The sequence below is a fragment of the Haplochromis burtoni genome, unplaced genomic scaffold, assembly GCF_018398535.1.
Source record: "Haplochromis burtoni strain Fernald_Lab_line unplaced genomic scaffold, NCSU_Asbu1 Contig_1, whole genome shotgun sequence".
In the NCBI taxonomy this organism is placed as follows: domain Eukaryota; kingdom Metazoa; phylum Chordata; class Actinopteri; order Cichliformes; family Cichlidae; genus Haplochromis; species Haplochromis burtoni.
The window spans coordinates 6,667,545-6,679,597 of record NW_024582362.1 but is presented as its reverse complement, the minus strand read 5'-3'; the positions used below and the strand labels follow the sequence as shown (position 1 = coordinate 6,679,597).

The window sequence follows — 12,053 nt, the reverse complement described above, 5'->3', positions numbered from 1 at the left end:
AGTCCCAGTAAACCTGTCCATCAATGGCTCATTTTATTATTTTCCAAGTTCATTTCAGGTCGTTTTATTTATTTCAAAAATCTATTATTGTTTTTTTAATTAACTAAAGCGTTTTTCACATATAGTTTAAGTATTTAGGTTGTTTTAATTCTGATAACAGGCAGCACGGTGGCACGGTGGTTAGCACTGTTGCCGCACAGCAAGAAGGTCCTGAGTTCAATTCCAACATCAGGCCGCGGTCTCTCTGTGTGGAGTTTGCATGTTTTCCCCGAGTTTGCGTGGGTTCCCTCCAATAATCCAAATTGTCACTAGGTATGAATGTGAGTGCGAATGGTTGTCCCTGTGTGTTGGCCCTGCGACAGACTGGCGACCTGTCCAGTGTGTACCCTGCCTCTCGCCCTATGACAGCTGGGATAGGCTCCAGTGCCCCCCGCGACCCTGAAAAGGATAAGCGGATGGATGGATAATTCTGATAACTTCAAATTGCTTACAAACTCTGCCCTACAACCCCAACCACCAGAACAGTAAAGAAGTTGAATTTGATCCCGCTTTTATTTTGAAAACCCCCACCTCAAGTGCCGACGTACTTTGCGCAAGCTTTACGCGGATGGAGTGAAAATAATTGACAATAAACACATATCGTATGCCCCCGAAAAAGTGAAGGCGTCTTGTGCAGGAGTCGAAGCTTTCACATCATCAATGATTCATTTCAATCCGGAAGGTGTCGTTTGAAGCTTTGAAGTCGCTGACAGCTGTTTCGACCCGGGGGGGAAAATGGAGCATATCCGAACGCCAAAGGTAGCTAACGTTTCTTGCTAATTGCAAATGGATGGGATACAGTCGGCAGCTGGGCCTTGTCTGTTTGCGATTTTGTTGGAAGGCTCGAGTCAGGCTCCGTTTTCTGGCCATCAGTGTTCAGAGTGAATTTGTGTGAATCGACGTTATAGCGTAACGGCTAGCAGGTGTCGCCAACGACTCCAAATGTCAGCAGACGTGGCGAGCATCAATGAGCCGTTTGTTTTTCCCGTTCATCAGGAAGATCGGCTTCCTCTATCTAATTTTACTACTTGCACGCTCTGCTATTTATTGCGACAGATATCCACCGTCAGTACAGTCATTGAATTCAGTATGATTGAAGAAGCAAGGAAAAGCCGGGCCATATCCAGCACAGCACAGACTCGCAGGGCTGACTTGGACTGTACGTCAAATTGGGCGATCGCAGTTTTATCGTAAGCATAAAACGCCAAAACAGTGAGCTCACTGCCTGGGCTAAATCACTCCCAATAGACCAGATTTAAAGGAAAGCAACCAGCTGAAAAAGGCAAGACTCGAGGAGTGCTGCAGTACGAGTTTAGCCCTGCCAGGCCTGTACTGCTAGAAAATATACTGCTGTGTGTGTGCACAGCAGTATATGCAAGAGCTGATCCTTTTAACCCTTAAATCATTGATCCTTTCAAATCTGATCTGCAGCCACTCACAAACAACCAACAACAGCCAACAGTCCTAGTACATACTTCATAATCTTCATAATTCCTTTTAGTCTGCCATAAGGTGGCTCGGTGTGCTTAATTTTATCTAACGTCTCTGTTTTTGATCATATTAGGAAGCAGTATCACACGATTCTTGAGGTTCAATGACAATTGTGCTATTTGTCAGTGGGGAAAAAAAGAAATGCTGAGATGTGGCATGTAGACAGACGGGGAACACCCATGCAGAATGGGTGTTCCCCATTTTTCTCCACACCTCTCAGTGGTTTGTCTGGTTTAAAAGTCGGAGGAGATTATTATTTGCTGTTATAGTGTTTAAAACAAACAAAGAAAACAAGCTGCTTGTTGTAGCAATCAGGGTAGTTTAAGTTGCATAGGCATGTAACAGGATGAAACACAAATCCTAACATTAACTTCCCTATAAGATGGTATGAGGTCTCTGTCCTCCTTCTCTCTTCCCTTTCTCTCTAACCTGCTCTCAAGCACACGCATGTGGGCACACACACAAAAACAACTGACTTCCCGTATGTTCCAAGAAGCTGACTTATGACAGAGCCGCGACCCGCAGGTTGCTGAGCGACCGAGACAGATTTGATCATCATATCTCAGCAAACGGAAACAAAGTGGAGGATGTCTGAGTCAACCGGAAACAGCTAATGTGATGAATCATGGATTCGGACAGCTAGTGCTAACAGCACTGCACAGTCCAAAAATCAGTGACTTTCCAAATGCACTTTGGCTATAGAGTGAAGGTGACAGGAGCTTTTATTTTGATATGTCTTGCCTCTGTGATGCAGAAGGCAATAAAATAGATGCAACAGTGCAGAGCAAAGTCCAATGGTGATATTATTTGTTTGTTTTATATTGTTGTAACATCAGTCTCATAAAGATCTTTAAAAAGATTGTGCTGTATAAAACTGGTTTTATTCATTTATTTATTTTTTCTAGGATGTAAACCAGAAGCACATTAAAGTTTTTTTTTAAAACCTGTTATAGCTATTAGACCCAAGCCTGTGTGAAAACTCGTGACTTGAGTAAATATATTACTCATTATATCTGCTATTCTGTTTGGGCGTTTGTGGTATTAGTGCAATCAGTTGCTACACTTTCACTGTTGCAGCTACTGAATATAAATTTTTGAGAAGGAAGTAAAAACAAAAGGAACTGTGTTTGACTTTAAGCTAGATAAGATTGTTTAATTAAGAGGCAGGTGGTTTGTTTATTAAGGCAGTGGCAGCAAATGTCACTTGTGACTGCACTTAATAAAATTAAACTGGCAGCTGATAGTGAGGACCAGGTGGCCAGGATTAATTGGTGTGCTAGCCAGAACTGGTGCCAGTAATTTTTCTGTCAGGTGTCAACCCTGCTCGCAAGATGCCATCTCTTGTAGTCTCAGTGTATCCAGCAAGAGAAGCGAAGGGTGCTCCTGATTATTTAGATATTACCATTATGTGCATCTGTTTTTGCAGGTGGAGCAGGTGCGGCTGTTGGATCGCTTCAGCAACAAATCCGTTCATGGCACTCTGTACCTCACAGCCACGCATCTCATCTTTGTGGAGAGCAACTCTAACAACTCGGCCTCTGCTGGACAGGAGGTCTGGGTGAGTAGTTTTGTGCCAACTATGCTGCCCGTTAATGCAGGTTTCAGAGTGCTTGCATATGGATGTCACCTCTGCGAATACACTGTTGTGCAGAGGCATAACTGGAGGATAGCAAGTGCTCACAGAACTTTTACCTCCTGTTGCCAGTTTTCTATAAATTGATGGTGCAGTTTCACGCAAACCAAGTGTGCTCTTTAGACAATTTGGGCCTGTTTTTAGTCTAATAATGAATATTTATTACCCTGCAAATGTTTATAATACACTCCTGTTTTAGCTCCTAGCCTTCATGCAGGTTTGTTCTGTGTGTGTGGTTTAAAACCCCCTTTTTCTAGGCTTTGTGTTTAGGTGTATGATTCTTGCTGGGGTTCAAATCCTGAACGAGGCCCCAATTGTTATAACCTGTATGTGTGTGACATAATAATAAATTAGGTGAGTCTAAGTCAGTATCAGCGGTGTAAAGTGGTGCATGGATAAGCTGGCAAGTGTATGAGACCTGGTGTGCAAGGAAAAAGCAAGTTAAGATAACCCAACGAAAGAACCAAACGAGGATGCAGAGGCATGAAGACAGCACAGGCACCATCACAGGACTGGAGTAAAGCACCAACAGGAGTGGAGACCGGCAAGACCTAGAGAGGTAGGGTCTTAAATAGCATCTCCTGAATCTCCACCCAGGCAACTCATGGAACCCAAAAACCACACATATGCAGAGCAAACCCGCATGAAGGCCTGGGGCCATAACAACTCCATCACTGAAGGAACCGGTGCAGTGCAATATTGCCATTGGCTGGTGGCAAAGCGATTCCTGTAGATGCCAAGACCTGGGTGGCATATGTTTTGAGCTCTCAAATCAAAACCAGAGGAATATATGCAAATGAAGGGCAAAAACATACAGAAACTGGAAGTTCTGCCACATAAAGAACCATTAATGTGACCACTACAGGGAAGCCTGCAACCAGACAGTTTGTTTGCATGCGATTTGGGAAGGAGAGAAAGATTATGAAAGTTAATGTGTGGTAAGAGGAAGAGATAGAGTTTCAAAATGTGCACACGTAGTATTTGTCTGTGTGTGTTTTTCTTCCTGCCCCTGAAAGAGGATCGCTGTCAGTGCACTGTAAGAACTAGGTTAGTAACATCTAGCAGCAGCATTCTGGTTTGCTGATGGACTTATTTGTGCTGCAGTAGCGGCAAAGTGGTGGTGTTGGGTTATGCGAGAATTATGGGCGCGTGTTGCAATGAGCCTAGAGCAGGCACTGAAGACAAGAGGCTATTTAATATTGAGAAATTAGCTGCAACCATTTAGAGCTCAGGATTTCAACACATGACTTGCAAGATTTTATTTCCTATATTGAGTTGTGATTTGTCAGAATGACTTCATAGCATCAACTAGCCCTGTTTAGTTGGTTTTACATTGTACAATTGGCATATACATACTTGCTGGAATGGTATTACTTCTGAGTGTGCACAATAGTGTTGCACTGTATGAATCCTGTTTTGTTTTGTTTTTTTAAGCACTAAGTATTTAGTGACTGGCCTACATGCCTTGTGCAGCAGAACCTGGGCCGTGACCTCTTTCCCACCATCCTTCCTGTTTTATGTGCATTACTTCCCTATGTGTGTCTGGCTCAGCGCTGTGTGTGCTGTAGAGTAATTTCAAAGTAACCGTTTGTGGTGTTTGTGTGTATCATAAAATATTAAACAGCATGTGAGTTACTGCCTTTCTCAACAGCTGGTGAGATCAGCAATTAGCCTGTGTGTGTATGTGCACATGCGCGTGTGTCCCACTAGTCATTATCAATGCTGATCCATGTGCATCTTTATGATTTCTCTTGGTTGTGATACTCAAAATGCACTCATGAATATGGTGATGTGTGGCATCTGACTCTCTTGCCCTCTATACTTCTGGGTGATATTAAAATAATTCATGACTGAGCTGAGCTTTTTATAACACTCTTCTGTTTAAATGCGTGCTCTTGAACCCGATTCCCCCCCCAACTAGATCCCTTTAATATTCCAAATCTTATCTGTTCTTCATTGTTTTCATATTGCAGATAACACTCTCACTGTCCACTCGTGTTCATTGATGCAAATGTCTAGCCAGTGCATTTTGGCATGTAGGATTGTCAAGGTGGGCTGCTGAAGTTCAGAATGAGGAAGAAAAGTGATTTAACTGACAATGAATGTGGTTGATGTTGCCAGATGGACCGGTCTGAGTATTTCAGAAACTGCTGATCTACTGGGATTTCTCCTCAAAGCCATCTCTAGGGTTTACAGAAAATGGTCAGAAAAAGAGAAAATATCCAGTGAGTAGCAGTTTTCTGGGAGAAAATGCTTTGTTGATGCCAGAGATCCCAGAGGAATGGCCAGGCTGCTTTGAGCTGATAGGAAGGCAACAGTAGCTCAAATAACCGCTTGTTACAACCAAGCCGTGCATCTCTGAATGCACAACATGCGACTTTAAAGCCACAGCAGCAGAAGACCACACTGGGTACTACTCCTGTCATCTAAGAACAAATAACTGAAGCTACAATTCACACAAGGCCACCAAAATTGTACAACAGAAGACTGAAAAATGTTGGCAGATCTGATGAGTCTGCAGCATTCAGAGGGTAGAGTCAGAATTTGATGGAAATGACATGAAAGCATGAATCCATCCTGCCTTTTATCAGTACTTAGGCTGGTGGTGTAATATTGTAAGGGATATTTCTTGGCACTTTGGTCCCTTTAATACCAACTGATCTTCATTTAAACTTTGCAAGTCTTTAGTAGTTCATTGAGCCTCTTTAAATATGAAACTATTCTCTAAACTGAGGTTCCTAAAGAGTAAGGCTTTAATTTTGACATACGTGTTTTTTAAAGTGTGCATATAGTCCTAGAGTTGAAGAAAAACATTTGTATAACACACACAAAATATATTAGTATATGTGTATGTTTTGTAAAATATAAAAACAGCACCAGGCTTTATTAACAATACGCTAATGTCATTGTTGGATAGTGTACTTTGTTTAAATTAGTGTATATCGACCCAGCCACTGTAAATCACCTGCCTCTCTTTTCACGTCTTCTTTTTGCCTCCTCTTTCCTTGTCTGCAGATTTTGCACCATCATATAGCCTCTGTGGAGAAGCTGTCCCTGACCACCTCCGGCTGTCCACTGGTAATTCAGTGTCGCAACTTCAGGGTGGTTCATTTTGTTATACAGAGAGAAAGAGACTGCCACGACGTCTACAGCTCACTGCTTCGTCTTCTACGGCCAGGTCAGCTTCGCGTTCTATTCGCTTTGGGCATTTCTCCTATCCACTTAATGCCTAAACAGAGGTACATTGACATATTAAATAGTGCTTTATCATCTGTCTGTGTTTAATGGGTTTCTCTCTGTTTTTCTTCTCTGCGCAGTATGCTATGAAGAGCTTTATGCTTTCTCCTACAACCCCAAACAAAATGACCAGCAGCGAGAGGAAGGATGGCAGCTCATCGACTTGGGGGCGGAGTTTGAGAGGATGGGCGTCCCCTGTGACCAATGGCAGCTCACTGATGTGAACAGGGACTACAAGGTAGGTAGTAAAATCCAACAAAGTCCTCTGCCCACTATAAACTGTATTTATTTACAGATTCTAAACATTGGTACCATCACTGTGAGAGTAGTAGTATTTGTGATAGTATTGATATATTATTTACTATAAGTTGACTTATAGTATTTCTGTGTATTGGTCATTGCATGTCTGCATTATGGCTTTAAAAGTGCCAGAAGAACATACTCAGAGAGGGATGTAACTCCAAACGACCTCTGTAGCGACTGAGTAAACACAAAAGAGGAAAGCACTGGGACAATAACTGAATTTATTTAAATCGATAAAAAACATTCCCGCCATGTGGTCACAGCAGATGGCAAAGTCCATTAGGCTGGCCTCTGCACTTAAACCAGCTCCACCCTCAGCTTCCTCTGTTGCTTAAACAGGGATAGGCTGGAGCAGCAGATGAAAACAGAAAAAAAGAATTACTGCAGCTTGTACAAGTCACTGACAAAATCATGTAAACCTAAAATGTGCAACATTGTTTAGTCTTTAGCTTAGTGTAATAATGTATTAAAACAAATTATGTTTTAATACGAATAATTAAACTAATTGATTGTCAAATAACTTAATTGCAAACGAAGTTAATGTGAAAATGAGGTGGGCGTATGAAAGCTTACTCTGTATCTGATTTAAACAGATGAATATTACCAGAGTATTTCAGTTGTGTGGTTGTGGACAGCACCGCCACAGTGGTACTGTCTGGATTCAGCTGGCATTCAAGTGATATCACACAGGCTGTCATTATTTGGGTTTAATGACAGCCTGTTAACATTATATCCAGGGGTGCACATAAGGGGTCCGCAGGTGCGCATTAGCTGTCAAAATAAAAGACGCGCACCAGATAAGAAGTTGCAACGCGTGTTTGCGTACATAAGATTTTCTGGAGGAGGACAGACATAGGTTTAGAACTCTAACAGCTGTCGAAGAAGCAAGCTCCTTTAAGCAATTACTTTGGTGTTCCTCCACCTCCAAAGAAATGTCAGAAGGAGTCCGAACTGCAAAAGAAGCGCGTGTTCTCGGAAAAGTGGTTGCAGGAGGTGAGCTGGCTTCAAACAAATGATGAACGCACAGAGATGTGGTGCAGAATATGCCGTGAAAATCCCACTCTAGCGGACAAAAACAGTGCTTTTTATATGTACGCGAACTCTCGTTGCAACTTCTTATCTGGTGCTCGTCTTTTATTTTGACAGCAAATGCGCACCTGCGGACCACTTATGTGCACCCCTGATTATATCACAGAAACCAGTTCGACGTTACCACATCTTAAACACTATGCGCTGTGGTCCAGAAGAGGGTGCTGGAGCTTCACTGTTAGTTAGCTCCAGCCTTAGTGTGATGGACTACAGAGTCTTTGAGTCAAAAGTAAGAATTTGTCTGTAAAGAAGAAGAGCAGATCCCTGCTCACAGGCAGACTGTATATCATGTGCCTTTATAGATTGTAGCATAGTAGCACGAGGCATTCACAAGGTACTGCTGTCTGAACATGGACATTAGTACATTTTTAATTTTTATTTTAGTTAATGGATTTTGTTTGTGACTTTTTTCAGGTGTGTGAGACATATCCACGGGACCTCTATGTTCCTGTCACCGCCAGTAAGCCTATCATTGTGGGGAGCTCCAAGTTCAGAAGCAAAGGACGCTTTCCTGTCCTCACTTATTTCTACCAAGAGAAGAAGGTACATTAAAACTGTGATCATTTACATACGCCAATATTTGTCTTTGGTCCAGTTTCTTTATTTAGCTCTCCTTGGTTAGCAAGTTGTTGAGTAGTTATTGAGCAAGATCAAAGTCCAAATCTTAATATTCCTAAGGCAGTACAAGCAAAATGGAAATGGGATTGCTTAAATTGAAAATAGGGTCAACTCTCTCGGTTATATCGAAGTGCAAATATCATGGGAATGAACCAGTGGGATTATATATTAACACGTGCAAAGTTGAGTTGCTTGGCCAAAGGTGGATTTACAGCAAAGCTCATAAAATGTCTAACACGGAAAGGATTTGTACTCCGCTTAACAAATTTGCATGACATCTGCTCATTAGATTTTTTTTTGATTTTTTTTTTTGGTGTGTTTGTGTATGGATGGAAATTTTGACCTTTCGCTGGCATTAGAAGAAACATCACCACATTACAGAAACGATTAGTAACCAAGGGTCTGTGAAATTTGATGGAATAGCTGAGCTTTTTTTTCTTTCTTTAATTTTCTCAAACAAAACGTCAGCATCGCTGATGAACAAACCTTGCTTCCAAAGCAAGTGAGGGAAAGAACTTCCACACCCGAAATGTGCAGCATATTTTGAATTGTGATTTTCAGGTTAAACAACATTTAGGTGGGATGAGAAGTTAATGACCTAACATTCTGGGGAATCTTATTGTGTCAACTAGAAACACCTAACTTTTTGGGAAACAATGCAACTACTCAATGGCATTAACATCTAAGTAGTTACATTTATGGTGTTAGGTTAACCAAAAAAGTTTATGAGACTCATGTAGTTGTTCCATTATAGGAAGTAACACAGGCTCAGGTGTCCTGGTTTTAAGGTTATATTTAGATTTTTTTTTTAATAACTTCTCGTTTTTACCAATGTACTCTCTTTACCCTGACAGGCAGCAGTGTGTCGTTGTAGTCAGCCTCTCTCTGGGTTCAGTGCACGATGCCTCGAGGATGAGAGCATGCTGCAGGCCATCAGCAAAGCCAATCACAACAGCCGATTTCTTTATGTCATGGATACCAGGCCGAAGGTAAGGTGGTGACGGCCAGGCAGTTTCTCAGAATAGCAAGCATTGTTCATTAACTTTTAAAAATTTCTTGTATGTGTAAATGGGTTCAGCACTAAATGAATGTACTTTTGAAAACAGAGATCAGAGCTCAAATGTGTTGTTGGTTTTTTTGGGGGTTTTTTGGGTTTTTTTTCCTGTCCTGCAGCTGAACGCGCTCGCTAACAGAGCAGCAGGTAAAGGCTACGAGAATGAGGACAACTACTCCAACATCCGCTTCCAGTTTGTTGGCATTGAAAACATCCACGTGATGCGGAGCAGCCTGCAGAAGTTGCTAGAAGGTTAAACATCTGCTACAGACAGAGGATTTTAAAAAAAAGAAAGAAAAGATGTTTACAAAAAGGCTTTTTTTTAATGAATGTCAGTCAGTGCACAGTTAATCTTAAATTCCTTTGATCTCTTAGTGACTGGGACTCGGTCACTTTCCATGAATGACTACCTGGTGGGACTAGAGAGTAGTGGCTGGCTTCGGCATATCAAGGCGATAGTAGATGCTGCTGTCTTTCTCACCAGGGTAAATGTTTTCTGGTTATACTTCTTTAACTGTATTCTGGTGGAAGCTGATAAAAAGTCATTGTTGTTTTAAAAACCATATTTCTGTGCCATCTGTCTGTTCTCTTAATCCCAGGCGGTGACAGTTGAAGGAGCCAGTGTTTTGGTTCACTGCTCAGATGGATGGGACAGAACCGCCCAGGTCTGCGCCCTAGGGGCGCTGCTCATGGACCCTTACTATCGTACAATTAAAGGCTTTATGGTACCAGCCACAAACGCATGATGTTGAACATGCAGATACTCAGATGCTCCATGTTCTCTACTCTTCACTCTTTGTTTTTCTTCTAGGTACTGATAGAGAAAGACTGGATCTCTTTCGGTCACAAGTTTGCAGACAGGTGAGGTTTCAACTGGAAAATGTGAAGCACTGCATTTGCTCCAGTTCACAGTCGCAAGTTCATATTATTCTATACGTGGATTGTATGCTCTCAGGTGTGACCAACTGGACGGGGATCCAAAAGAAGTGTCTCCTATTTTCACTCAATTCCTCGAGTGCGTCTGGCAGCTGACTGAGCAGTTCCCACAGGTGAGTGGGAGAGTGCGAGCTACGTGAGATTTATATTTCCTATGATTTTTTTGCTTTTATTTATCCACAACTCTCCGTTTAGGCGTTTGAGTTCAGCGAGTGGTTCCTGCTGCAGATCCACGAACATGTTCACTCCTGTCAATATGGAAACTTCCTTGGTAACAATCAGAGGCAGAGAGAAGAGTTGCAGTAAGTCAAAAACACAGATTTATCTAACTGTTGACGGTTAAAATACTTTCTAATGTCAACTGTGAAATCTATCAGTCTGTCAAGACAATCTCTTTAAAAGATCTGTGCGTCAAGAAAGCCACACCTGGATTTGTTGTCACTGAGTTTGCAGATAACCAGAAGTGATAAAAGACATATAATGTGTAATCCTTCTTTTTAGTAGAAGACAAATAGATTAATTACTATATTGTGAGCTTCTGTATGCGTGTGTGTGAACCAACCATTGGACTATGTCGATATGCTCCCATGTGTCTAACTGCTGTTCTGGGTTGCAGACTAAGAGAGCGGACTCACTCCCTGTGGGCATTTCTAATGAGCGAAAAACGAAACCACCTGAATCCGTTCTACAGCCCTGCGTACTCCGAAGCACATCCTGTGCTCGAGCCCTCCACCCTGCCCTATCATTTCAAGTCAGTACAGCTTGCTCCCCTTTTGGTTGCTGCTTATATCTAGAAGTAAACCCTAAAGGATCTTATCTACATGTGTAACATTGTGATCACCAGGTTCTGGAGGAGTATGTACCATCAGTTTGACCGATCCATGCACCCTCGTCAGTCTATCCTGAAAACCATTTTGACTCTGAAGGAGAACAGTCGTAAGGCAGAGAGCACGCTGCAAGCACTGGAATTTGTGAGCACATTATTGCATATTGTCATATTCCTAAGTTTTAAGCTTGATCTTAATTTTGAGTATTTAAATGACTGCATGAGTATTTTTAATATATAGTATTTACAGTATAGTATTTGTATTTGAGTATTTAGATGCACTTTATATTTGGAATATGTTGTTTTATATACTTAACTGTCGTATCATTCAGAGGCTGCAGCAGCTTGGTGTAGTCCCGGTTGCAACATCCGACCCCCCCGCACCTCCTCCCACAAGAGATCAGCTCTCCAACTCCCACAGCCTCCCGCCACGTCCCGACTCCCTCATTCTGGGAGCGCCCATCAACCACAAAGAAGTGCAGCGTCACGAAGAAGAGGATGAGCAGGAGGAGGTGGGTGAGGAGGCCACTGAGAGCACAGATACAGAGCGGACAGTAGAGGGCAGCAGTGGCACCGAGAGCAGGAAGCAGAGTTATGGAGAACTGGAAGGGACGTATAACAGTGATCTGGTCAAAGAAGAGCCAGCTGTTGTCAGCCTGGAGTTTGGTGTAGCACGTATGACCTGCTAAAACCAAAAAAACAGGGATTGTGAGAGACTGAGGGACATGAGCAACTAAGTAAGAGAGCATACTGAAACTGTGTGTGTGTGTGTGTGTGTGTGTGTGTGTGTGTGTGTGTGTGTGTGTGTGTGTGTGTGTGTGTGTGTG

The 12,053-nt window shown here is 42.3% G+C and overlaps 1 protein-coding gene across 1 annotated transcript; it reads left to right on the top strand.

Moving 5' to 3' along the window:
* Nucleotides 1-582: 582 nt before the first annotated feature.
* mtmr6 (myotubularin related protein 6) lies at nt 583-12,047 on the top strand. Its single transcript, XM_005912023.3, has 15 exons — nt 583-798; nt 2,957-3,088; nt 6,179-6,341; nt 6,481-6,638; nt 8,207-8,335; nt 9,265-9,399; nt 9,584-9,716; nt 9,840-9,949; nt 10,064-10,189; nt 10,276-10,325; nt 10,420-10,513; nt 10,596-10,702; nt 11,017-11,151; nt 11,245-11,371; nt 11,559-12,047. Exons 1-15 carry the CDS (start codon nt 775-777, stop codon nt 11,913-11,915), a joined length of 1,980 nt encoding a protein of 659 aa, XP_005912085.1. The 5' UTR covers nt 583-774; the 3' UTR covers nt 11,916-12,047.
* The last annotated feature ends 6 nt before the right edge of the window (nt 12,048-12,053 follow it).

What these genes read in the sequence shown, in the direction of transcription:
- mtmr6 (XM_005912023.3), top strand. Translation starts at nt 775, where the DNA reads ATGGAGCATATCCGAACGCCAAAG. An exon ending in AGGCAGAGAGAAGAGTTGCA is followed by an intron (nt 10,703 to 11,016) that starts GTAAGTCAAAAA and finishes TCTGGGTTGCAG; the next exon opens with ACTAAGAGAGCGGACTCACT. An exon ending in ACCCTGCCCTATCATTTCAA is followed by an intron (nt 11,152 to 11,244) that starts GTCAGTACAGCT and finishes TGTGATCACCAG; the next exon opens with GTTCTGGAGGAGTATGTACC.